The 24,265-nt window shown below is 44.8% G+C and overlaps 1 protein-coding gene and 1 long non-coding RNA gene across 2 annotated transcripts in view; one reads left to right on the forward strand and one right to left on the reverse strand.

The window, feature by feature from the left end:
• Window positions 1–24,265, forward strand: part of ALK (ALK receptor tyrosine kinase) — a 673,858-nt gene that overhangs the window by 601,886 nt on the left and 47,707 nt on the right. Inside the window, exon 12 of the mRNA XM_042982239.1 lies at window positions 16,254–16,416. Coding sequence (XP_042838173.1) covers window positions 16,254–16,416 — 163 coding nt within the window. The remainder of the gene's footprint in view (window positions 1–16,253; window positions 16,417–24,265) is intronic.
• LOC122237410 lies at window positions 464–12,655 on the reverse strand. Its single transcript, XR_006215949.1, has 2 exons — window positions 12,582–12,655; window positions 464–772 (listed from the first exon to the last, which is right to left on the reverse strand). It is a non-coding gene; the product is annotated as an uncharacterized LOC122237410 (long non-coding RNA).

Below are 24,265 nucleotides of genomic sequence, written 5' to 3' on the forward strand. Positions count from 1 at the left end.
TCATTTCGCTCCAAGACCAGTAGACACAAAAGATCCCTCCATCGGTACAAATACATTAAGCACTTGTTTTGAGGGAAGACCACTTTTAATTATCACCCTACTCCCAGACTTGCTGGGTCAGCCTGCAAAACAACCCTACATCCCCTTGGAGCTTATTCAGCTTTCTGCTTATTGCAGCAAAGCTACAGTAGTCCTGGACAGAGAGATTTATTTTAATTCATCTGGGCCCAGAGCTGAGGAACCTGAGGAGACAGGCTGAAATACTAACTCTAGATCACATAAGGGAGTCCTCCCCACTTGCTCCTCCACTGACAAGAGGAAAAGGAACAAGAGGTGGAATCACCCCAGCCATCACTGCGTCAAGGAGGAAAGAGAGAGAAGGCACCAGGAAGAACAGAGTCTAACCAGTGCCCTCCATGCTGGGTACTTGCACAAAAGATGAGGAAGCGCATGAAAGTGCTGGTGTGGGGTTTGGGGGTGCCTAGTGATTTATTGCATTATAACACATTATCATAAATGCAGTAGCTTAAAACAACACACATTTGTTATATCGGTGTCTGTAGGTCGGGGAACCAAGCTCAGGTCAACTGGGTCCTCTGCTCCATAGGGTCTCATAAGGTTGCAATCAAGGTGTTAGCCAAGGCTGAGTCTCATCGGAAAGCTCCATCAGGGAAGGTGCTCTTCCAAGTTCACATAATTGTCGGCAGTTCTTGGAGAAGCCTAGGAAGAGGAGAGGAGGAGGGAGAGGGAGAAAGAGAAAGGGAGAGAGAAGCTGCAAGCAAGATGGAAGTTACAATCTTATGTAATCATGAAAATGACATCCCATCGCTTTTATCATATTTTATCGCTTAGAAGCAATGCACAGGTTTCATCCACACTCAAGGGGAGGGGATTAAGCAAGGCATGACTACCAGGAGGCAGAGATTACTGGGAACTACCTTAGAGCCTACCTGCAGCGGGCTTTTGTGTGCCAGAGATCACTCAATCACCAGCAAGCTTTGAGGGCTCATTGTGGAGTCTGATGGGCAAAATTCCTGGAAGTGATCTCACACCTATCAGACACTTAAATATTCACAAAACGCCTACTGAGTGCCAGTCCACAGCAAGATGATAAGTGGGTTGACAAAGATTCCTGGAGACCAAGGTCTCAAAAGCTCTGCAATTTGAGAATCAAACGTTCCAGGCCCCAGGTTTTCCTTCATGTGCAAAGCAGGGGTGGATGAACTGCTATGGTGCTTTCTCAGAGTAGGCTATTGTAGTGAGCAAATGAGATCACTTCTAACAGCCTTTGAAGGGTACAAAAGAATATACTAATATAAAATGCTGTGCTATTGTTATTAACATTATTATTAAAACATATATTGGAAAAGATTGGGCCAGTTTACTCATCCCTCCATATGTTGCCCTTTATAAATTTTCAGGGTATTTATAGCCCTTCTCCTTCCCAAACTATGAGCTGTGCACATTTGTTTATACATTAAGTGTGTGTTTTTACCTCGAATTTTTTTTGCAAAAGTTTCAAGCAAATCCCAGCTCTTAAGCTAAAAAGGGAGAGGGGGTAGTATTTTGCATTTTGGGTCCTCTTGTCCAAGCAATTCCCCCAACACAGGTCATTGTCAATTTGCAAATGAAGCATTCAAACTCTGTTTGGGGAAAATAAGTGACTTATGTGGAGCCATAGCGGATTGCTCCAAAAAGACCCACTCGTCCATATAAATTGAAAGAGGGTTTTTAGTCTTTTATTTTTTTTTTTTAACGTTTACTTATTTTTGAGACAGAGAGAGACAGAGCATGAACGGGGGAGGGTCAGAGAGAGAGGGAGACACAGAATCTGAAACAGGCTCCAGGCTCTGAGCTGTCAGCACAGAGCCGGACACGGGGCTCGAACTCACGGACTGCGAGATCGTGACCTGAGCCAAAGTCGGCCCGCTTGACTGACTGAGCCACCCAGGCGCCCCAAGTCTTTTAAAGCTTGTCAAGATCTCAGTCTTAATTTGTTTTTAAGCAAATCCCAGGAGACTGGATTTGAGCGGTCTGATTTAGTTTTTAGTGAATATTGACAGTATCTTCATAATAATATGAGCACATTTTACTCATTTAATTACTATTTCTTAAGTGAATGGCAGATTAATCCTATTCCAGGATTAATGCTTTTTTTATATTAAATATAATTTATTGTCAAATTGGTTTCCATACAATACCCAGTGTTCATCCCAACAGGTGCCCTCCTCAATGCCCATCACCCGCTTTCCCCCCTCCCGCACCCCTCATCAACCCTCAGTTTGTTCTCAATATTTAAGAGTGTCTTATGGTTTGCCTCCCTCCCTTTCTGTAACTTTTTTTTTTTTTCTGCTGATGCATAGGATTAATGTTAACAAGTGAGGAAATTAAGGCATGGCTTACACTTGTCTAGCAACCTAACAGAATCAGAAAAATGCCCCAGGCCTCAGAATAGCTCCCTGAAAAAGAGGACTATTTCCTTTCCCCAACTGGCCTTATGACTTTGATCTACTAACTAGTCCATTCAGCCTATCAATTGATAGGTTCCATCAACCATCAGGTCAATGGAGTGTCCATACTGCTAAGGAGTAGGACTCAAGCATTCTCATATAGACTGCAGGGCTCCCTACATTTCAGTAATGTGGGTGTGGTTGTACGCATATGAGTGTGGGCTGGTTGTGTATGTGGATGACTATGTGAAGATGGTTGTGGCCCCTTAGGACCCTACCCCTTTCTGTTGTGCAGTTATGGGTAAGAGACAAAATGCCTCTCAACAAACATCCATTTGTATGACCAGGAGCCCCCTGGATCCTTCCATCCTATATTGCTCTAATTCTAATACAGGAACACCAAGTGCCAGTGGTGCTCCCACCAAACCACACCCAGCACCCTCAGCATGCATGATCTCCTCCTCTGACCACTTGAGTGGGTTCAGGGGCTGATATTTGGTCTGCTCTCTTCTTTCTATATTGTTTTGTTCTTCGCTCAACGAAGGTTTGTGAACCTCCTCCTATGTGACTGGCAATGTTGTAGGTCCTGGAGGCAAAGCAGTGAACAAAATCAACTAAGCCTCACTTAAGCTTACATAGAGTGTACATGCTGGTAAGGGTGACAGACAACAAACAAGTGTACAGGTGAAATAGTTTCAGATAGTGATGTTTTGTGAAGAAATCAAAGCAAGTGAAGGGGACAGAAATGACAGTGGCATAGCATGTGTGGTATGTGCATATGTGCTATAACAATGGGGGTGTTAACAGAGAAAACTTCAGGTTCCTTCAAGTGTATGTCAGAGCAGAACCAGATAATACTACTTGTCACCACCATTAAGGTCCTATGTTTTACTCTTTGCCTGGCGTGGCCTACGGAAACTTCCAAGGCCCTCAAGACATAGCTATAGCTCTCATCAACTCTAGCGGCCTTGACTATGAAGTGTTCAGAGACACAGCAGAAGATGGGTAGAAAAAGGGGAACATGCCTGGAATGAAGAAGCCAGGTGGGGTGGGAATGACCCGGATGCCTGGCTCCTCACCAGGGGGATGGCAAGCCAAAAGCCATGAACAGTGTCTAAAGGGCCTTGGGAAACCTACTCCCTATCTAAACCAGCACTACTATTTGAGGGATAACAACAGGAGTCTCTGGTCATTGGTGTTTCTACTACAAGCAGGTGGGATATCTTGATTCTAGGAGGTTCATTCAGCTTGAGGGGTCAAAACAATAGCTGGGAGCCCAAGGAAGGGTCCAGTCCCATAACAAAAAGTTCTTTATAAACGACTGCCACATTAGTCCACTGGCCCTATACATGACTAGTGTCATTAATTTGGTACCTGACCATGTCGACACACACATCTCTGTGATCTTCTTGGCCTTTTCCTCATGCTTGTTGATCATGGTGCCCATCTCTAGCTACTTGGTAGCATCATAGGCAGGAATAAGACAGAAGTATCTCTTCTCTTCTTTTCTCTAGTCCCCTCATCTCAGATGCATTGCCTTCCCTTTTTGGTCCACCATTTGGTCCTATTTCTTCCACCACTACTTTCCCTTCTGCCCTTGACATCTGTATTTCCCACCCTCTCAGGTGTCATTGTTTTCCAATTCATCTTAGAGGGTCCAAGACCCAGACCCAGAGTCAGGACCCATTTGTTCTTTTCTAGTTCCAAATCACTTGGCCACTTGGGCTGCCTGTACTCCATCTGTCCATCTGTCAGAGGTGTTCCAGTCACAAGGGCCTCGTAAGGATTTCGCCCGTCATGACTTAGAACCAGACAATAAGCAAGAACTACTAAGAATAAAGCTATGAAGGAGGGATTCTGGCCTCCGGCACCATTGCTGTCTCTCAGGAGGCAGTGAGCCCTACTCACATAACCCTTATGGCCAAGCACCAGATGAAGGTCTTCTCTCCCCTTAGTCCATGGACAAGAGCAGATAAGGACAGAAATCAATAACTCTTCAGGGCTGCATGTGACAAGGCTGGTGTTTGAACCACCACCACTTCCCACTTGAAACTCAAAACCAAATCCATTAAGTGTATAGTGTAACCCCCAGATGGGTGAGTCCACAACACCCCTCTCCCTATCAAATACTTTATTAACACAACTCCAGCCTGATACCAACTTGGGAATAACCAAATTAGCCCCGAGGACTCCCTTAACTTAATTTTTACAGCTATGCTTTCAAGATAGTGTTTTTCCTGTGACCTTTCTCTTCTCTCATGTGTTACTCACTTTCCCTCAGGGAGCAGGGGGTGGCTGAGAACACAACACAGGAGCCATCACAGGAACCATTAAAAACTCCCTCAGATTGCCGTGTGTCAGAGCTGTTTAGGGTAATTCAGTCCTGAAAGCAGCTTTTATCTCAACAGCCCTGACTTGCTGCCCTGTTGATGGCTTGCTCAGAGGTTCCCTTCCATGAAGGGATGTCTGCCTCCCAGCAGAGAGGGAAGTGGGCCTCTGGTCTTTGTTCTGTGGGAGACCTCAGCATTTTTAGGCATCCTCTTTGTCTAGTGGAACTGCGTGAGGGGCAAATGAGATGACGGTGTAAAAGTAAAAACAGACCACGTGCGAGCGTATCTAGCACAAAAGGCAGGGCTGGTGTTATAATTATTGTCACCAGGTCCCAATTTCTCATCATCAAAAAAGAACAAGAAAGAAATAACCAGAAAGCTTTGCATAGATGAACACGGGGTGTGTGAATGTGTGTGTGCAAGAGTGTGTGCGAGTGTAACCACGTGTGAATGTGAGGTGTGAGTGTGAGAACTTGTATTAGGTGTGTGTGATGGTGTGTGTGGTATGAGTGTGTAAGTGTGTGTTGTATGTGTCATGTGTGTGGCGTATGTGGTGTGTGTGAGTGTATGGGGCTGTGGGTGTGAGTGTGTGTGTGAAAAGGTTCATGTTTGTGCCGATGCCATGCAAACATGCAAACAAACTCAGTCTGAGAAGCAAACTAGAACATGAAGAATTCACCAACTGAAAACTGACTGTGTTGTAGAAAGAGTCAATGTGACCTGCCTCTCTTCACTTAGCCTGAGATTTAACTTTTCTACATTGTTGCCTATCTGATAGGATAAAAGCGATTCTTCCCCCTTCCCTATCTACTGACCTAACATGGTTTTCAGGAGCTAAACCTGCTGGAGAATATTGAGGTGCCACGTTAATGTGTTATAATTAAATAAATTGACATTGGAGGACTAACGATTTCTAGCCCTGTTCACTCAAAGTCATAGTGACTTCTTTTTACCTCAGGTTAGACTTCCAGGACCTTCCACCATCTATCGAATGTAAGTACCAAATATCAGCACATTCCAAAACTGTGAAATCAAAGCTTGTCGCAGCTAGCTGGACCTCAGCCTGATACACAAAGATACAGGACCACTCTCGTGCCCTCACCCAACATCGGGTATAAACTTGAAATTAACAGGAGGATGTGCTGAAGCACTAGAAAAACATACATGACAGAGAGAGAGAAGAAAGTAAATTAGTGTAAAATATTTCTCTCTGGCGCCATTTAATGAAGGGACAAATAGCCCTAAACAACTGGTTAGGTGTGGGTGGCACTATCAAGAAAAAGCTAAGTTATACTTAGTGGGCTGTCTCCCAAAAAAAGGAAAAACATGATATAACAGCAAGTTCTAGGCCATGGTCATTGGAGACATCCCTGATATGCAATCTGAAAACCCTGCAGCCCAGGAGTAGAAATGCAGGTGAGAGACCTGACCAGATAGATAATATAAAAGGGCTAATCATAGCAAGTGACCTCAAGTGATCCCTACATCATAATTGTTTTCAAGGATTCTGGGACAATAGTAGTGATGGAGGTAAGAGCTTAGTTGTCTAACTCTCTGAATCTAAAAGCAGAATGACCATATATTAAAACTGAAAACCCATAGACATTTACAACAAAAACGTTTGATTAAAAAATGCCCGAAATACAAATGGGTGAGGACAAAGTACAACAACCATAAAACCTGAAAAATATCAGCATCTGAACAAAAGAAAGGAGAGGAAAACAACAGGCTGGTCTTGTAAACCTGAGAACAGGAGAAAATGGCTGACAGATATTTGCTGGAAATGACTGACAGCCAATCTGGGAACCATTGCTGAACCTGGGAGAGGCTTTGTCCAGTCCAGGAGTGTGTGAGTGCAAGGTGGCCATGGTAATGTTCAAAGGAGCTAGACCACCCCAGCCACCAAGCTTCCTTTCCAGGAAAGGGCCCACACTGAGAAGAAATTTCTAGATGTCAAATCAATATTGAATAGGATAGGAATAATAGAAACAAAATAAATGAATAAAATGATGTCTAGATAAATATGAAAGAATGAGACAGAGCCAGAAACTTTTGAAAGCAAAACACCATATTTTTCAACACAACATGAAAAAAAGAGTAGAGGGAGCTTGGTGAAGTTAGAAAAACTCCTGAACCCTTAAAATCCTAGATAATTAATTTCATGTAAAAATGCATAGGTTATCAAGACCAAATCTCACCCATGTTACAATGAGAATTTTACTTTTATTTTTTTATATAATCTATTGTCAAGTTAGCTAACATACAGTGTATACAGTGTGCTCTTGGTTTCAGGGATAGATCCCCGTGATTCATCGCTTACATACAACACCCAGTGCTCATCCCAACAATTGCCCTCCTCAATGCCCATCACCCATTTTCCCCTCTCCCCCAACCCCATTGAATATCTCTTCTTTAAGTATAATTGAAAAGATGTTCAAATTGTAATGTATATTATTATGATTAGTAGTAGTAGTAGTAGTAGTATTAAAGTAAACTCTACCCCCAATTTGGAGCTCAAACTCATGACCCCAAGGTCATGAGTCATATGTTCTACTGACTGAGCCAGCCAGGCACTTCTAAATTGTAACGTTTTAATAATATATTCTTTTTTTTTTTTTAATTCACATCCAAGTTAGTTAGCACATAGTGGAATAATGATTTCAGGAGTAGATTCCAATGATTCATCCCCTATGTATAACACCCAGTGCTCATCCCAACAAGTGTCTTTCTTAATGCCCCTTTACCCATTTAGCCCATCCTCCCACCCCCAACACCTCCAGCAACCCTCAGTTTGTTCTCTGTGTTTAAGAGTCTCTTATGTTTTGTCTTCCTCCTTATTTTTATATTATTTTTGCTTCCCTTCCCTTATGTTCATGTGTTTTGTATCTTAACTTCCTCATAGGAGTGAAGTCATATGATATTTGTCTTTCTCTGACTAATGTTATTTAGCATAATACCCTCTAGTTCCATTCACATAGTTGCAAATGGAAAGATTTCATTCTTTTTGATTGCTGAGTAATACTCCATTGTGTGTGTGTGTATATATACATATATACATGTATATATATGTATATATATACACCACATCTTCTTTGTCCATTCAGCCATCAATAGACATTACAATGAGAATCTTGAAAGAGCATAGAGAACAAAACAACACCTCCACGGAAAAATGAAAGCATACCAGAAAGACACACCGCAGAAAATATCAAAATTGTAATCTCCTATTTCCAAATGAGCTAACTGGCATTAAAACAATAATAGAAGACGTGAAAAATAACACAAATCAGTACCACAAGAGGTGAAAAACCAAGTGGTAGAACTCAGAAAAGAATTTGAGATGAAAGGAAAAAATAACTTCAGAAGTGAAGACTAAATTGGAAGACATGCAGGAGCAAATAAACACACAGTTAAATGCCTTAGAAGAAATAGAAGGTGAAAAGAGAAAAAAATTTTAAATCAAGAAGACGACATACATCAGGATAGGCAGAGAAGATCCAATATACAGATAACAGGAGTGCCTGAATTAGAAAATCAGAGAAAGGGAGAAAAGTAAATGCTCAAAGTTATCATTCAAGGAAAATTTTTTACTGAAACTACTTATTAAAAGACCACACTGTGTTGCTGAGAAAACTGACCCAGAATGAGCGATGCCAAAGGGTATCGCTAGTAAAATTGTTGGAAATTAAAGAAAAAGAAAAAAGAAGGATTGGAGACACCTAAGCAAAAATAGCAAGTGATTTATCAGAGAATGAAATTTAAATTATCATCAGAGTTTTTGACAGTACTATTTATGCCAGAAAAAATAGAGTAATGTGTTTTTTCAAGGGAAAAAATACTATCAATACCCAAGAGCTCAAAGAATATTATTTCTATGACCCTTTCTAGTGAATCTACTTGAAAACAAGCTTCTGACAACCAAACTGACTAGAGATATATCAACACAACTGATACGCACATTAAACCCACAGTACTTACAGAAAGACTAGCTGGAGGTTAAGAGGAAAGAGTGTCATATGTATGGTGATACCCCCAAACAGTGTAGAGTACAGCTTCAGGAAACCATAGGAGAATGGAGAGCACATATACCCTGCACAAAAATTTAACCGATCTTTACTTTTATATTGATGATGGTAAAATAGTAGTGTTGTAACTCTGATACTATTGCGTGTATAATGGAGGATAAAGGAACTGAGTAATTATAGAATATTCTACACCTGTTATCACCTGTGTTCTTGAGAACCAAGATTCTCCATGTGGAAAAAAGAAATGTGTATGCAATACAGAAGGGATTAAATTTAAAACCCTGTAGTCCTGAATTTGAACTGGAAGTATCATTGTGGGCTCATGACGTATTTTGTCATATACATATGTGTCTACTTCATATGTATGTATGTGTATACTGATATACATACATGTTTCTTAGTTCTGGCCTCTAGAGAAACCTAGAAACAATCACCAGTTCTGTAGCAATAAGTGTCTATAACACCTAAATTATATACTTACAGAGCATTTTTCCACTAAAAGAAATCAAAGCTTTTGAGAAAATGGCTGAGTCCAGGTCTGGGGAAGGAACATTCCATCGTACAAGATAGCAAGGAAGCAAAATAACTAAGGAGGCTACCACTGGGCACAAATGTAACGGTATGAGCTTCTAAAGGATACTAATTGTGATTAATTAAAGCCAAAAACATGCTTAAATTCATGGATTAATAATGATATATAAACAACTAATTGGTCAACTTTGGAGGATGATAGAAAATTAATCCATCATCTTGAAAACTGTAAGGAGAAAGAATTGAGCATTTATCTTGCTTTTTCTATATAAACTGTACCACTTGGTAACCAAACAGTAGATGAGAGGAAGCATCTCTTTATATATTCCAACTAATAAATAAGAAAAAAAAGATATCATTTGAATATCATTATTTTACAACTCCCAGTAAATAAATGGACCTAAGCATTAAGTTTCAACAACTGCTAACATCCGAAACAAAACAAAAACAAACAAACAAAAACAAAACAATAATCAGACACTGGTCATATATCTAGAAGTAGACACTGCTCCATTGTTTGAAGAGTTGAGACAGATAGAAATGTTTTAACCTCACGATGGCTACAATATGTGTATTATTTTTACTTTGCCCCAATAAGGAGAACAATTTATTAATTATCATCATGTACCCAAAAAGGGGTTACTTTTTTCAATTTATAATAAAGAATGATATCATAGGCATTTATGGATGGTGAGTAATTATATTTACTTGGATTTTAGTCCTGATTTTATTTAATGGCATCTACAATGGCCATCAAAGCGGTTCAATATGCCACAGCTCCCGTGAAGTTCAGCTCAGTCAACAGTTATAAATAAAATTCAACTCCATGGATCAGAATCAAAATGGTACAAAAGATTCACCTATGCCATTGAGCACTACTGTGTGGTACAGCTGCATAGGCCTTAAACATGAGGCAAATTCCTTATTATTGTGATTAATAGTAATAGTTGAAAACTTATTTTCCTTGGTATCACGCTTTATTTCTTTGCATTCAATTGAGCAGATGAGATGGCTTAGCAACAGTAATAAAACTAGTACAATCACTGTCTAGCCCATTTTTTAACATGGTGAGGTATATTACTAATTGATTTGTTTCTTCTTGGAGGGTGCTGCAATATACTTAAAATGAAACCCAGTGCTTAATGGATTTTTCTTTACTCTGCTGTCTATAACCAATCAGTATTTTGGTGTTTGTGGGTCCTTTATACAATTTAGATGTGAATGAGTATTAAGCTAGGTTTCCAATGTGTGGTATAAGTAAGAACAAGATTAAGCAGTTCATTTTTTTTTCTTTCCTAAATGAGATTTAATACAATAGTTTGTTTTTTTTCCAAGTGAAGGGAAAAGAGCCAGTCTTCCTCCTTCCTCTACCCCCAATCCAGGTTCCTCCTTGGGGTCTACTTAATCCTCCACAGAACCTCAGGGTCCAATGTAGACTCTCATCTAGGGAATACAAGGACCCTTGTGCTCCCAGGTTAGCAGCTCAGCATCAAGTCCATATCACTGCTGGTCTAACTGTGACCTTGATCTTCTCACCAAAAACCAAGGTTTTGCCTTATTGCTTCTGACCCAGTCCCTCTCTGTTATATCTCTGCTTCCTGACCTTGTAAACATTCCAGTTTCTGGATTTTATTTCGATACCTCCTGGCTCCCCATGGCCTCTCTGGGAACCAGAGTCCTGATGCTGAGGACCAACTCTCCCTGGTTTGTGCCTGTGACCCGCTAAAGCCTACACTGTGCTAGGCTATGATACTATAGGGCCAGGGTAGGATGTTCTGGGGCTGAGGGCCCACGCACCATGATATCCTGACCAGACTCTCACCTGTTCCCTCATGGTGGCCTGCCTACTCTCTGGGCCTTAAGCCAGCTTGATATGGTCTGTCCTGGCTTTAACTGAGCCCAAGCATTATGGATTTAAAAGAAAAAGAAAAATAGATTCTCAGACAGGTCCCATGAGGATTTCCTGGTGAGTCTAGCAACTTTTTCAAGTCTTGAACTTGAACTCAGATCTGTGCTTAATGCCTGGCTTGACTGATTATTCACTCTGTGTACCACAGGCTAGTCACTCAGCTTGAATTTCCTGATTTTTAAATTTAATACATATTTAAAGGCACAATACCTAACTCATATTATATACACATTCTATTTTGAGAGGTTTTTGTCACCTTCATGGGAAGAATTTACTTCTCAGGTATCCGAGGTTCAGCCTTTCACCACTGGACACACACACACACACGCACACACACACACACACACAGAGAGAGAGAGAGAGAGAGAGAGAGAGAGAGAGAGAGAGAGAAGCATAAAACAAATCAGGAAATAAACAGCTTCTACCTGAGAACCAAAGCTTACTTTGACTTCTCCCCCCCTGGAACCACTGTCACTAAATCTCTTGCCTCTCAGATTCTGGACCTACCTGCTTTGATCTATAAGGTTGTATCCAATACTTTCCACCCCCAGAGACACTTCTGAAAATCACCCTAGCATTTGTCTACTGTCTCATGGTTCTAACTATCTGCCTTAGCTTAGAACTGATATCATGCCTACGTTGCCTAAAGTACCTGCCAGACCCTTCCTGCTCCAAGAGTCCCTTGTTCCAGATACCTCCTCTGGGGCCCTCCTAGGCCCACAGCAGTTAATATCACCAGGCTCAGAGCAGTAGTAATTTTCTTTTAAATCCATGAACCCACCCCTCAAGCAAAGATCTGGAAATTAATATAGTCTGCTCCCAGCAAACCTTAACCCAGTGCTCAGCGGAAGGGAGCCAACACCATGTTAGGCACTTTAGAGGGACACTAGAAATAGAGCAGAGTAGCGATTGTCCCTGTCCCTTTATACAAAGCCACAGGAACTTACAGTTCTGGTGAACTTATCTTTAAAAATAGATTCTAACATTAAAGTCTTAATAAGGACACAGGATCAGGGAGGGACTCCTGTAGGAACAATCTGAAAAGGCTAGAAGTCTTCAGTGCAAAAAGCTGGGAAGGCCTTATCACCACCAAAGCATCTTTGGACGGAGAAAGAACCCCCAATTTTTCAGTTCCTTCTCTAAGGCTGACTTACTCAGAAAAGTCTGGAGAAGGATGTTCTTTCTCCGTTTGAACAATGAAGTAGATAGGACTGAGTTGACAAATCTCATTGATTCTCCTGGGAAAGTTTTTACAAAATGCAAGTATTGTCCTCCCCCAACCATCGCCCAACCTAGTATCTACTAATCTGAATACCCAGAGTTCTGAAATTCATACTTTTAAAGGTCCTCAGGTGGTTTGGAAACCACTGAATTTAGTGATCTCCAAGGTCCCATCTTGCTGTGACATTCTATGATGTCAGATTCCAGAAAGAATGAGCAAAGGGAACCAACAGGTGAGGCTTGAGCAAGACAAGCCCACACACATAATAAGCAGGAAAGCCCTTGGACAATGGACAATGAAGTTAGAAACCCCATACCCCTAAGAGATATAGCTGGTGGGAAACATAAATTGATTCCAAGAAACTCTGGGGCAGATTTATGAGGGTCAAGGCCATCCGAGGGAGCAGGGAAGACCATCATGCCTGGAAGGCCGCTGAAAGCAAGCAAATTGTAGCTGGATAAATCATGGGTCTGACCTGGGATGGCAAATCCTGTTCCCATGGAATCCACTCTGGAAAGAATTTTCTCTCTGGACCTCTCCATCAGAAATTGCTGAAAATAAAAACAAAATTTTGTGTACAGAAACCACCTGAGACTAACATATGTCCACTGAGTTGGGAAAATACTGATCCCTTTATTGAGAAGCAGCCCTAATGTCCCTCCTTTATGGAATGGGAACATAAATCTTGAGATTGGGTGTCTCTGCTTCTCACAATCAGAAATTGAATAGGAATTTACACAATTTTAAACTGTGTTCATTATGTATCTCCAATGCCAAATGTTATTCTAAGCATTTTGCTTAAGCCATCACTTAATATTCACACTAAGTCTACTCTCCATGTGTTCAGATGAAGAAACTGAGGCTCAGAGAGGTATATGATTTACCCTGGGTATCATAGCTGGTGAGGGGCAAAATCCAGGATAGGAAAAGTTAGCCCATCTGGACCCAAAGCCCTTGCTTCTCTCCCTACCTCACCAAATGCCCCATCTGGTCAGGAAGTAGAAGCCCAGCATTTCTGGGAATGTCTCAGAACATTTAGAACAGAGTTTAACCTGGATGGAAGTTAGAAGTGGGTCCCATTGAAGGGGAAATGCTCAGGTATGGTGCCAAGCCCATACTTTTAGCTCTCTTCCTCAGCACACCCTTAAGAACAGAAGAAAGTGGGGTGCCTGGGTGCCTCAGTCATTTAAGTGTCTGACTCTTGATTTAGGCTCAGGCCATGATCTCAAGATTGGTGAGATCAAGCCCAGAGGCAGGCTTCATTCTGACAGCACAGAGCCTACTTGGAATTCTCTCTCCCTCTCTTTCTGCCCCTCCCCTGCCTATGTGCTCTGTCTCTCTCTCAAAATAAATTAATAAACTGGGGGAAAAAAACAGAAGAAAGAAAACACACACACACACACACACACACACACACACACACACACTTCGTTTCCAGGACTGAATTAACTGCATGAACTGTCATGCTTCTGCTCCAGATTGAGAAGGCTGCCCCCAAATCTAGGCTGCTTGCCTCAGACACAGACTGGATTTGAGAACAGGCTTCAAGGAGCTGGAGATCACAGGACAAGTGGATTTTGTGATTCCCCTTCCAGGATTGTCTTTTTTCTCCCTGTTCACATTCTCATCCTTAGCTCACTGGGTTTAAATCCCTAGGTGCTGCTGGTGGAGGATTCATCCATATTCACGGAAACTCCCCTGGCCACATTTCCCATTGTCAGGAACAGCACCTACCTTAGGCATAGGCAGGAGTCATTAACACAATTCATATTTTTAGAGTTTGGCACTTTACAAAGACCTTTAATATCCCTTGCTCCCTTTAATCCTCATGCCCATCCAGCCCCTTTTACAGACTAAGGAGCTCTGTCAAGGTCCCACAACCAATAATTTATAAGGGACCCCCAAAACCCATGTCCTTATCCATTTCACCCCTTGGACACAGCCCACACTTAGGATTTGGGTGCTGGAGAGAGTAAAAGGGCAGTTGACCAGGAGAGTTCTGTTAAATGCCCTCAGTAAAGAGTTAGCTCTTTGAATTAACAGGTTACTCCTTTAGATTATAAAAAGATAAGAAAATTAACAATTAACCATTTACACAAACATGAATGGATTCATCACCTTCTTGCCCTTGAACCCAAATCGGCCTTCAAAAACCAAATAGATATCAACACCTTCATTTGAAAAAAGTAAAGTGGAGAAAGTGTAGAATACCCAGTGTTGAGTAGCTGTATGCATTGGAACCTCAACTAGAACTTCCATTTCCTGACCTTGGGGCCAGGGCAGTGTCACAAAAGCCCACCACACTGGCCCAGTTTTCAGATTACCAAAACTCCCCAGTGCAATCTCAATCTGATTGCTTGTAATTAGCAACCCAAACTAAGCTTTCATTTCTGTATCATTAAATCAGTTGAAAATCTTCAAAAAATTTTTCACTTTAACATTTTAGTGAGCGAAAGTATGTATACCAAATTAATTTTTCAATAATTCTCTATAGGTAGAATTTGACTTAATCACTTTAGAGGGAAATAATTTCTTCAGTCTTATAATGACATTTTTATATTTTAAGTAAAAGTAATTTACCAAGAACACATTTTTAAGAAGTTTTTATAGGTTGTACAAATGTTAGAATTCTAGCCAATATGAAATCTTACAATTCCTCAGGATCCAGCCTGGCTCAAAGATAGAAAGTTTCAAAGGAGGGGTGGGGTGTGCTAAGTGATCCTGAGCCACCCCTAGAAGGCCACCTAAGGACACTGGGTGCTCTGGAGACACAGCACCTGGAAGTGGTGGTGAGGGGCTCTGAAAAGGAGAGCATGCACTGGAGAGAAATGTGATCTGTTTCCCATTTTTTATACTTTCTGTTACATAGAGAGCCTGGAAGCCACTTTCACTGTGTTTACAAACCTAACTTGGTTATAAATAAGGAGGCTGAGCCTCACTGGGGGCCTGACAGATGGACAAAGCCACTGTCCTGGGTGCTTGGCCAATGGGGAACAGAGGGCTATGGAGCTGATTCTACCTCCAGTTTATTCTTTTAAGCTTCTCCAAGCTAAGGGGATTCTACATGCATGTGTCCAACCTTTGGGAGTAGGTTAGATGCAGTTACAATAGCATAGATTGAGCACCTGTGATTTGCCCAGCGCTGTGCCCAACTTGGTGAGAAATTGGGAAGGGCCCAGCCACTGCCCATGCCTGACTCACCTCAAAAGAGTCTTCTCTCCCTCCTCAGAACTCCCACAGTGCAGTTAGCCGAACTCTCAGAGGGCTTTTTTTTTTCTTACTATCCTGTGTTGTAGATAGTTGCATCCCTTTTAGTGTCCCTTAGTAGGCTATAAGCTTCTTTTTTTTCAAGTTTATTTGTTTTGAGAGAGAGAGAAGGCAAGTGGGGGAAGAGCAGAGAGAGAGGGAGAGAGAGAATCCCAGCACAGAGTCCGTTGTGGGGCTCTATCCCACGAACCGTGAGACCATGACCTGAGCCGAGATCAAGAGTTGGACATTTAATCAACTGAGCCACCCAGATGCCCCTAGACTGTAAGCTTCTTAAGCCCAGATCAGTCAGCTCTGTGTCTATCCCCTCATATCTGACCCAGGGCCTGGCACATAGTAGATCCTCAAGAGAAGTTTCCAGTTTGAATGGCTGATCAGTGTTTCTTGCCTTGATCCTGGTGCCATCTTGGAACATGGGTTTGGGGCAATGGAGCGGACAGCTCAGAGGCAACCCAGGGAAGCCCAAGGAGGAGGGAGGGCCAGGCCAAGTGAGTGATTCCCTTTCCTCTTGTGCTGCAGTTCACTGGCTGTTCACCACGTGCGGGGCCAGTGGGCCCCATGGCCCCACACAGGCCCAGTGTAACAACGCCTACCGGAATTCCAACCTGAGCGTGGTAGTGGGAAGCGAGGGGCCCCTGAAGGGCATCCAGACCTGGAAGGTGCCAGCCACCGACACCTACAGGTATGTATGGCGGAGGGGGTGGGGGAAGCCAAGGGGCAGATCTACCCTCCTGAAAATGATGGGGGTCCTGCCTGTGGTTGCATGCTGTGGGGTGTCTGAGCACACAAGACTCAGAGGCCACAGACTCTGGCCCATTGAGGGATATAAGGACTAGAGATGGGGAGATGGGGGATAATGGGATATGGCAACAAAGATGTGTTCTCTGTCTTCAAGGAGCCCACAGACTATTTATGGAGATGATATACATGCATGAGCTAGCTTCAGAACATTCCTTATCTTTATTACTAATAATTGAAATTATAGTGGATTCTTTGAATATTACTGGATGCCATTCACATGAGGCAGTGCATGTAAAATGTCTGGGAAACAAACATACCATGTACATGAAAGATGATGCTCTTATCCTTAAACCTCCTTTCCTGGGCCTTCACGGTTTGCAAGTAAAACAGCGGTCCTCAAACTCTTGTCCCACACCTACCCCAACTGCATGGTATTCCACTAGAGCGAGGCCAGGCTGGAGGGAGACCTGACTCCAGTGGGCCACTTGGCTAATAGGTGAAGCTGACAGCCAGCAAGGCTCAGACCAGTAGTTCTCAACCATCGAAATGACTGAATGACTGGCTGATGCAGGTTACTAGCCCCACGTGGAGAAGGTCTGATTTTGTAGGTCTAAAGTGGGGTCCAAAAATACAAATTTTAAGAAAATTTTTGTGCTAAACATTTTTATATTAATGAAGCAAATGTGACAAGATGTTGACACTTATTGGATCCAGGTTGGGAAGGGAGACATAAACGGTATTCATCGTACTCATTGTGTTCATTCATTCATCCATTGAGAATATGAGTTTCTAACACGTTCCCAGGTAATGCTGATACGGCCCCTGGGAATGACTGAGTTAGGTTAAACCCTTGAGTGTAGTCCTCACTCAGCTCTGTGGACAAGGCCAGTGCTGCAGTCTTCATTTTACAAATGAGGAAACCGAGGCTCAGAATGTCAGGAGCGTCCCCACAGACACACAGTCTGGATATCACCTCCAACCCCAGCCTTCTGAGGCACAGACTTACTGAGGCTCCTTCCACAGCAAACGGCAGGCTTAAACAGGAAGCATCATGATAATGACATTGTTGGTGCAAATGCCCCAGAGGCCAAACACAGTGGGAAGTGAGGTCTCTTTCCACTTCCTCAGCCCCACCCCCACCCCCCAACACATCCTCAGCCCCCTGGGAAGGAAAGAGGCTTCTCAAGTTGCCCTGTTTTCTGTGCGGCCCCACCCCTGGGATCTCAGTGTAAATGCATTTCAGGGAGAGCCCTAAGTGCTTTTTAAATGACATTCTGGGCAGGAATGCAATAACAAGGTTTGGCTGCAATCAGATTAGCTGTTCTAGGTCCTACACATCCCCAGTAAATGATCAAAGACACTCAACCACCCCTGGACTGGCCACGCTGAGCAGGCCAGGCCTCTCCTTCCTGCCCGGCTGAGGTTTCATGGGTCACCCCCTGTCCCAGAGAGACAGAGATGAATGCTTGCTGAGGACCTACCAGGTATTCCTCCTTTTAGCGGTGCGGCAGATGTCATTATTATTAGTGATATTCCCTTGTTTCCATAAAAGGAAACTGGAGTCAGCCACTTTGCAACAGATCTCAGGCCACATAATCAGTGACGGAACTGGAATTTAAACCCAAGGCCCTCGGGCTCAAAGTCAGTGTGTTCTTTCCACTAAAAGTCACACAGGGACTCTGAGAGGCATGCAGGGGGACAGAGAAAACAAGAAAGGGAAGTAGGCATGGCAGTCATGCACCACCCACCTCCAGGAAGCCTCTGGAAATGAAAGCCTGGGAGGGGAGCCCTCCTCCCTCCCCCCACCCTGCCTGAAGGGGTATTGGCCAGCCCAGCCCTCGGTGCAGCTCTCCCTGTATAAAAAGCAATGTGAAGAGGAAAGCACAGGAGCTGTAAGGCAGAGACCTCAACAGTAAACCCCCACTGAGACCCACTGTCCCATCACTGTCCAGGGCAGCTCCCAAACCAGACTGGCTGAAAGTCCCTTACTGCCCCTCCCACAAAGATCCACAAATAGGAGGCTCCATGTAAGTAAGGTGTTACTCTTGGGCTGCATTTCCCCCTGAGACAGTGTGAATCAGACCCACCTCCAAATGTGGGCAAGTTATTTAACCTCTTGAGACTCCGTTTCCCTATCTGTAAAAGGCAGGGGCTGGAGGTTGCTAACACTTGCCCAGCTGGTTGCACAGATTATGTACAAGTGCCTCGCACGATGCCTGCTCATGCTAGGTGCTCCCTGGCCTGTCGGCAGAGAAACTGGCTGGAGCAGTGATAATGTCAGGCAGCAGGCAGTGGCATAATGTTCCGGCAACAGATTGGTCCCACAGAGAGTACTTCCTAACTTCTCTGTTTCCAAAGACTTTTTTCTGACTTCTTCAGATGGGCCCCATGTTTTGAAAGATTTTGCCCGGAAGACAAACTATACTTATTTTTTCCCTTTTTCTTTTTCTTTCTTTTTTTTTTTTTTTTTTTTAATAAATCACAACCACATCTAAGTCTAGCCAGGTTTCTGATCTGCATGAATTTCCACAGTATTGCCACAGTGCACTGGATATAATCCCAGCCCAAATCCGGCAACTCTTCCCATTTCTCTCTGGAATATTGAGACTAGCCCGCAGCCCCCAGCGTTGCCTGGGGAACACTCACTGGAAACATGTACAAGGAGCCATCTTGCTATTCAAGCCGGATACGTCAAAGTGTCCAAATTGGCAAAGGGGACATTGATCTGTAGGACTTTTTAAGACTGGCCTGAGATAGCACCACATCAAAAAGGGAAAAATCAAAACCCGGAAAACTTCGGGGTTTTGTTATTGTTGTTGTTGAATCCTTGGGGGGTTTTTAATCCTTTAAAGGCTATAATAGATATTTCTCACCTTGACCCTGGATGAGGCTCAGGGCTTGGACGGTAATGTATATTGATCATATAACTGAGTATCAAAGGAACAGACCATTTAATGATTTGCTTTTTAGCCCACATCAAAATGTCCCCACATCAGAATATCCATGTGGAAAATTCAGGTACCCTCTTTCTGGAAGACATTTTCTCCATGTTAACTAATTCTTGTTTAGTAAGTACAGTTCCTCTAGTGAGAAAAACACATCAAGAGAGATGAGAAAAAGGTGAGAAAGTGTGAGAGCATTTCTTATGATCTTCCCCTATTCCTGGAAGAGTGTGAGCGCTCAGCGAGTGCTATCTGGCTGCTGCCTGAGACCCGCCACTATTATCGTTCCAGCTGCTTCTTTACTACTGATCAGAGAGGTGAAGGAAAGAGAGCTAAATGCACCTACTGTTATGCCAAGGTGGGGCCATCATTGCCTGGGGCTTCCTCAGGGATGCACACAGGTAAACGTGTCCCCTACTCTTAACCGGTCAGTTATCCTGGGCCCGTCTCCCACCCTCTACTCCTTTGCCCACCACCACGAAAAGGGAGAGGAAGAAGAGGCTGGGGAGAAGAAAAGAGCAGGCTTGGTGGGGAGGGGCTTTCGGGGACAACCCCTAAATCCTCATCTCCCCCACCCCGCTGCTTTCCTGCCTTGGACTTCCCCTTTCTCTGGATTTGCCATTTCCTCTGTCAAAACAGAGATGGTCTCACTCCCCCCAAGGACATATGTCCTTGTGTCCAGACCTGTTCCCCCTCGTAATTCGCAAGTCTCAGTGGACCACATTCAGCACATATTAGGACGCCGTGCCTGACACGAAGTATATAAAGGTACACATGATCCACTCCCTGCCTAAGAGGAACCCCAGCCAGTGGGGGTGTCGGACACAGAAAAAAGCATTTCGGTGTGATGTAGAAAGTACTGCATGGAGGCTTCATCAGGCGCTGCTATCAGAGGCCCGGGAAGGGCCTGAGTTCAAGAATGTCTTCCCTGGGGAGACAGCTTGAGGGCAGTCTCGAAGGTGGTAGACTTGTCCACAAAGAAGAGGGGAGGAAGGAGCCCCTAGGCTGGAGCCTTGCGTCCCAAATGCCGTTAGCTCCCTCTGGCGCCAGCTTGAGAGAGAAGCGAGCCTGGAGGCAGCGATAGCAGATGGAAGGCAGCTGGGTTGAGTCCTGAAGAGCTAGGCTGGGGCAGAGAGGTGCACATGGAGGGGCCCCCCGGGGCCAACAAGTATTTGGGAGGTGGACTCAGCGTGACTGCTGGACTCGGTGAGGAGGCGGGACCCAGGATGACTGCCATGCCTGGGGGCTGAGGAGGCAGGACAGCGAGTGACAGCTACCACCTCGAGGAGCTTGGCTGAGAAGGACAGGCAAGGATTAGGGTAATAGGGAGAGTGTCACCTGATTAAGGGAGATTTCTGGGCCACAGCTCTGAGTGACCATGTCTAGAGTGTGCCCGCGGGGGTGGTGGCCAATGTGGGGCACAAAAAGATCATGGATGCTGGGGTGGGGAGAACCTCAGCCTCACCATGGAGTGGAGACAGACTGCTAGGGACTTTGACTCTTTGTGGGACGTACCCCACACATCAGTAGATGTCGGCAGCCACCTCTCACTCTTCCTGCCTTCCTCTCCTGTCTGTCCCTCTTTTTCTCCCCTCTGCCTTCCTCCCTGCTTCTCTAGAGTTCACCCTTCTCCCCAGCCCTCAGCCTTCCCCCTGCCCCACCACCCCCCACACACAGATCATTTATGAAAACATTTGTCAAGCACGGCCCACAGCTCCCGATGGCAGTTCTCTCATGGTTCACTTGTTCCTCAGACATAATGTACAAGAGGTCCCGGACCCCAGCTGGAGCCAGCAAATCCTGCCAGCTGACCTGGGCCACAGCTGTTCCTCGTGGTCTCCATCACTGACACGCATTTCCTCACCTGGCTCCAGGGACCAGAGTGTGCAGCTGGATGACACTATCATTCAACCCAATCCACAAGCAGCCACGGGGCTCCTACTGTGTGCCAGCCACTGAGCCATGGGGCTCCTACTGCATGCCGGGTACTGAGCCATGGGGCTCCTACTGCGTGCCGGCCACTGAATAGGCGCTGCAGGACTTGCAGAGAGGACTGAGACACTGGAGCCTCACCATCTTTGCAAAGACTGCAGGGCACAAAAGTGAAATTAACAGTCCACAGTGCCAATACAGTCCTAGACAACTGTAGGAGAGAGTCACAGGCATGATCAATTGCCAGAGTAATTGTGCAGATAGCCATCGCCATGGAGAGCACAGAGCAGGGAAAGTCAGAAGCAGGGAGATTGCACAACGATTGATGGGCTGCAGGCAGAATGGTGTTTGGGTCCAAATTCTGCCACTGACACCATGTGACCTTGAAAGTGTGCTTTCCCTTCTCTGCAGTGGCTCTATCTGTAGCGGGGGGGTGGCGGGCAGGGTTTTAGAGAGAGGTTACTGGGCTCCCCTCTAGCTCTGATATTCCCAGGCGCTTAGGGCTGCACTGGTCAGGAAGGTTGCACCATCAGCCTTGCTCACTGGTGCGATCCAGAACAAAACTGGGGCTGCAAGAAGCACGTGCTTCCACAACTCACCCCTTACCCCCAGGGGTGTCTCCTGATGGCTCAAATGACCCATCTAGATAGTGCAACTATGCATGTAAGCAGGAATTTTCCACTGACCAAGCCTCGTACACACTCCCATGCCTCCTGTGCCCTCACGATAAGCCTGTGGGCTGGGATGGGCAAGGCAGATCTTACTACCCTGATTTCAAGACTCAAAGAAGAGAGGGACTCATCCAAGGTCCCTCTAGGAAGTAGAGGCAGAGCAGAGAGTGGGGTTCAGGAGAGGAATGAGGTGCTTCATGTATCTCCAAGCAGGTTCACTCACTCCTTCCGTCGGTCAACCTCCAGCGTCCCCACGGATGCGTGGCGGCTGACAGGCCATCATACGGCACACTAGCCATGCTTTCGTTTCGGGATCCAGCAGGCAGCCACTTTGATTTGCTGCTGATTCTTTATTTTAAAAAGATTCACAACTCAATTACATCAGGTAACAATGGTTCACAGTCAATAATACAAAACGCAAACCCAATAAACATCCATTCTGACCAGGGGGCATGGATTTAGATGAGGAAAAACAAAAAAATTACAGCATCAGCTCGTCAAGAACAGTATCTTGTAATTTCCAGTAAATTGGAATCACTGCAAGTCATTTTCCCCACTTGAGTGGCAGGTATATTAATTTGTTGTCGTTTGTCAACCATCAAAAATAAATTGTTTACAAGGAATCAGAGTGGGGGGCAAGCTTTGGAGAGTCAGGCTGAGGTTATTATTCTGGCACGAGTTTGTGTGACATGATTCATATGACTCGGGGGTCTTTAGAATCGTCAAGGCTGCCTGTGCCCCCACTGGTTCCCTGGGTGAAACTGGATAGCCTTGACCCCAGATCCCTGTGGCCACAGCCTCCTCCACCTATTGGCCTATTCTCTAGAAATCAGGGCCTCATTCATTCACTTGCTTCCACCTCCCAGAAGTCACCCCCAGAAGAGGAGTAGACAGGCTCACCCACAGGGATGCATCAGAAGAGCAGCTGCTATTTGGTGCTTGCTGACTACCCTCCAGGCACTGAATTGGGTCCCTTATGGGCATTATGTCATTTAATTCAAACAACAACATTGCAAGGTAGGTACCTCTCTTTTGTGGATATGAAAAGTGGAGCTCAAAAAATGTCAGTAGCCTGCCCAAAAGTCACACAGCCAGTGAGTAATGCTGGCAGGGCCAGGAGAGGTAGGCAAGGTGCCTCAGACACAAAATGTAAGGGTCGGCCAAGTGCAGGGTCAGCACCCAGGAAGGGGCACCTCACCCACTCCTGGCATTGAGTAACAGCTTGGATTTGGATCCAGGTCTATCTGCATTCTTGCTGTGGCACAGCCCACTCCAGAGGAGATGAGCATTGTACGTAGCAGCAACTCGAAGCTTCCAAAGGAGGGCAGCTCTACGGTGGGACTTCAGGACTCAGAGGGTTGACGAGGGAGGTGCCCCTTCTCCTACAATTAGTCCAGGCAGGCTGTCGCCTGCTCCCCTGGCTTTAATCCAGTCCCTAATCCAGGGTGGAGTTGTGGGGCTGAGGCCAGCAACAGGAAAGTGAAATCTGGCTGCTGATGGCCAGTTGCCAGTTGCCAGGCTCTACTGTCTACTCTGGAGAACTGACCCCAGCCCCGAGTCCTACCTTGCACTTGGCATCGGTGTGTGGTCTCTTCAAACCCACCACTTCTCCTCATGAGGGCAGGGGTCCTTGTCCTCATTTTATTCCTTGGTGGGGAGTTGAGGCTCTGGGAGGTTAACCAGCTTGCCCCGAGTCACACAGCCCGCAGAATGCCCAGCATGTGCCTCAGAACTCAGGCCTCTTTGCATCCCACCTAATTTCCAAGAGCTAGGTCAAGGCCTAGAAGGGGCTAGAGTCCATAATGGGGGGGGGGGGCAGGAGAAATAGGGAAGAAGGGCTAGGGAGGGAAAGTGAGTCAGGAACAAACAACTTCTAAAATATAATAATTTGGCTAAATTTATACATGTGCAAGAGTTCAGAATGATTCATAATGCATGCAGATTTATGCAAATGGATATGCAAACAAGGCAGGATGGGATGCACAGGGTACCGCTTACCTCTCAGCCACAGCACAAGTGGGCAGGATGAGGTCTCTGTCTCCAGCAGCAGTTTTCCAAGCAAACCACACCTTCAGGTTGACAGGATTTTCTCCTGCAACCTGGCAAAGCCCCGAAACATGGAGTAGCTGGCAGGACTGAGGAGAGGGGCCTAACCACATGCTATCCCTACATTCTACACAGACCGTCTCTGGAACCCCACTGCCACCCACCCCTGCCCCAGGCTTCCCTTCTCTGGGCTAAAGAA

Source organism: Panthera tigris, chromosome A3 (genome assembly GCF_018350195.1).
Source record: "Panthera tigris isolate Pti1 chromosome A3, P.tigris_Pti1_mat1.1, whole genome shotgun sequence".
NCBI classification, from domain to species: domain Eukaryota; kingdom Metazoa; phylum Chordata; class Mammalia; order Carnivora; family Felidae; genus Panthera; species Panthera tigris.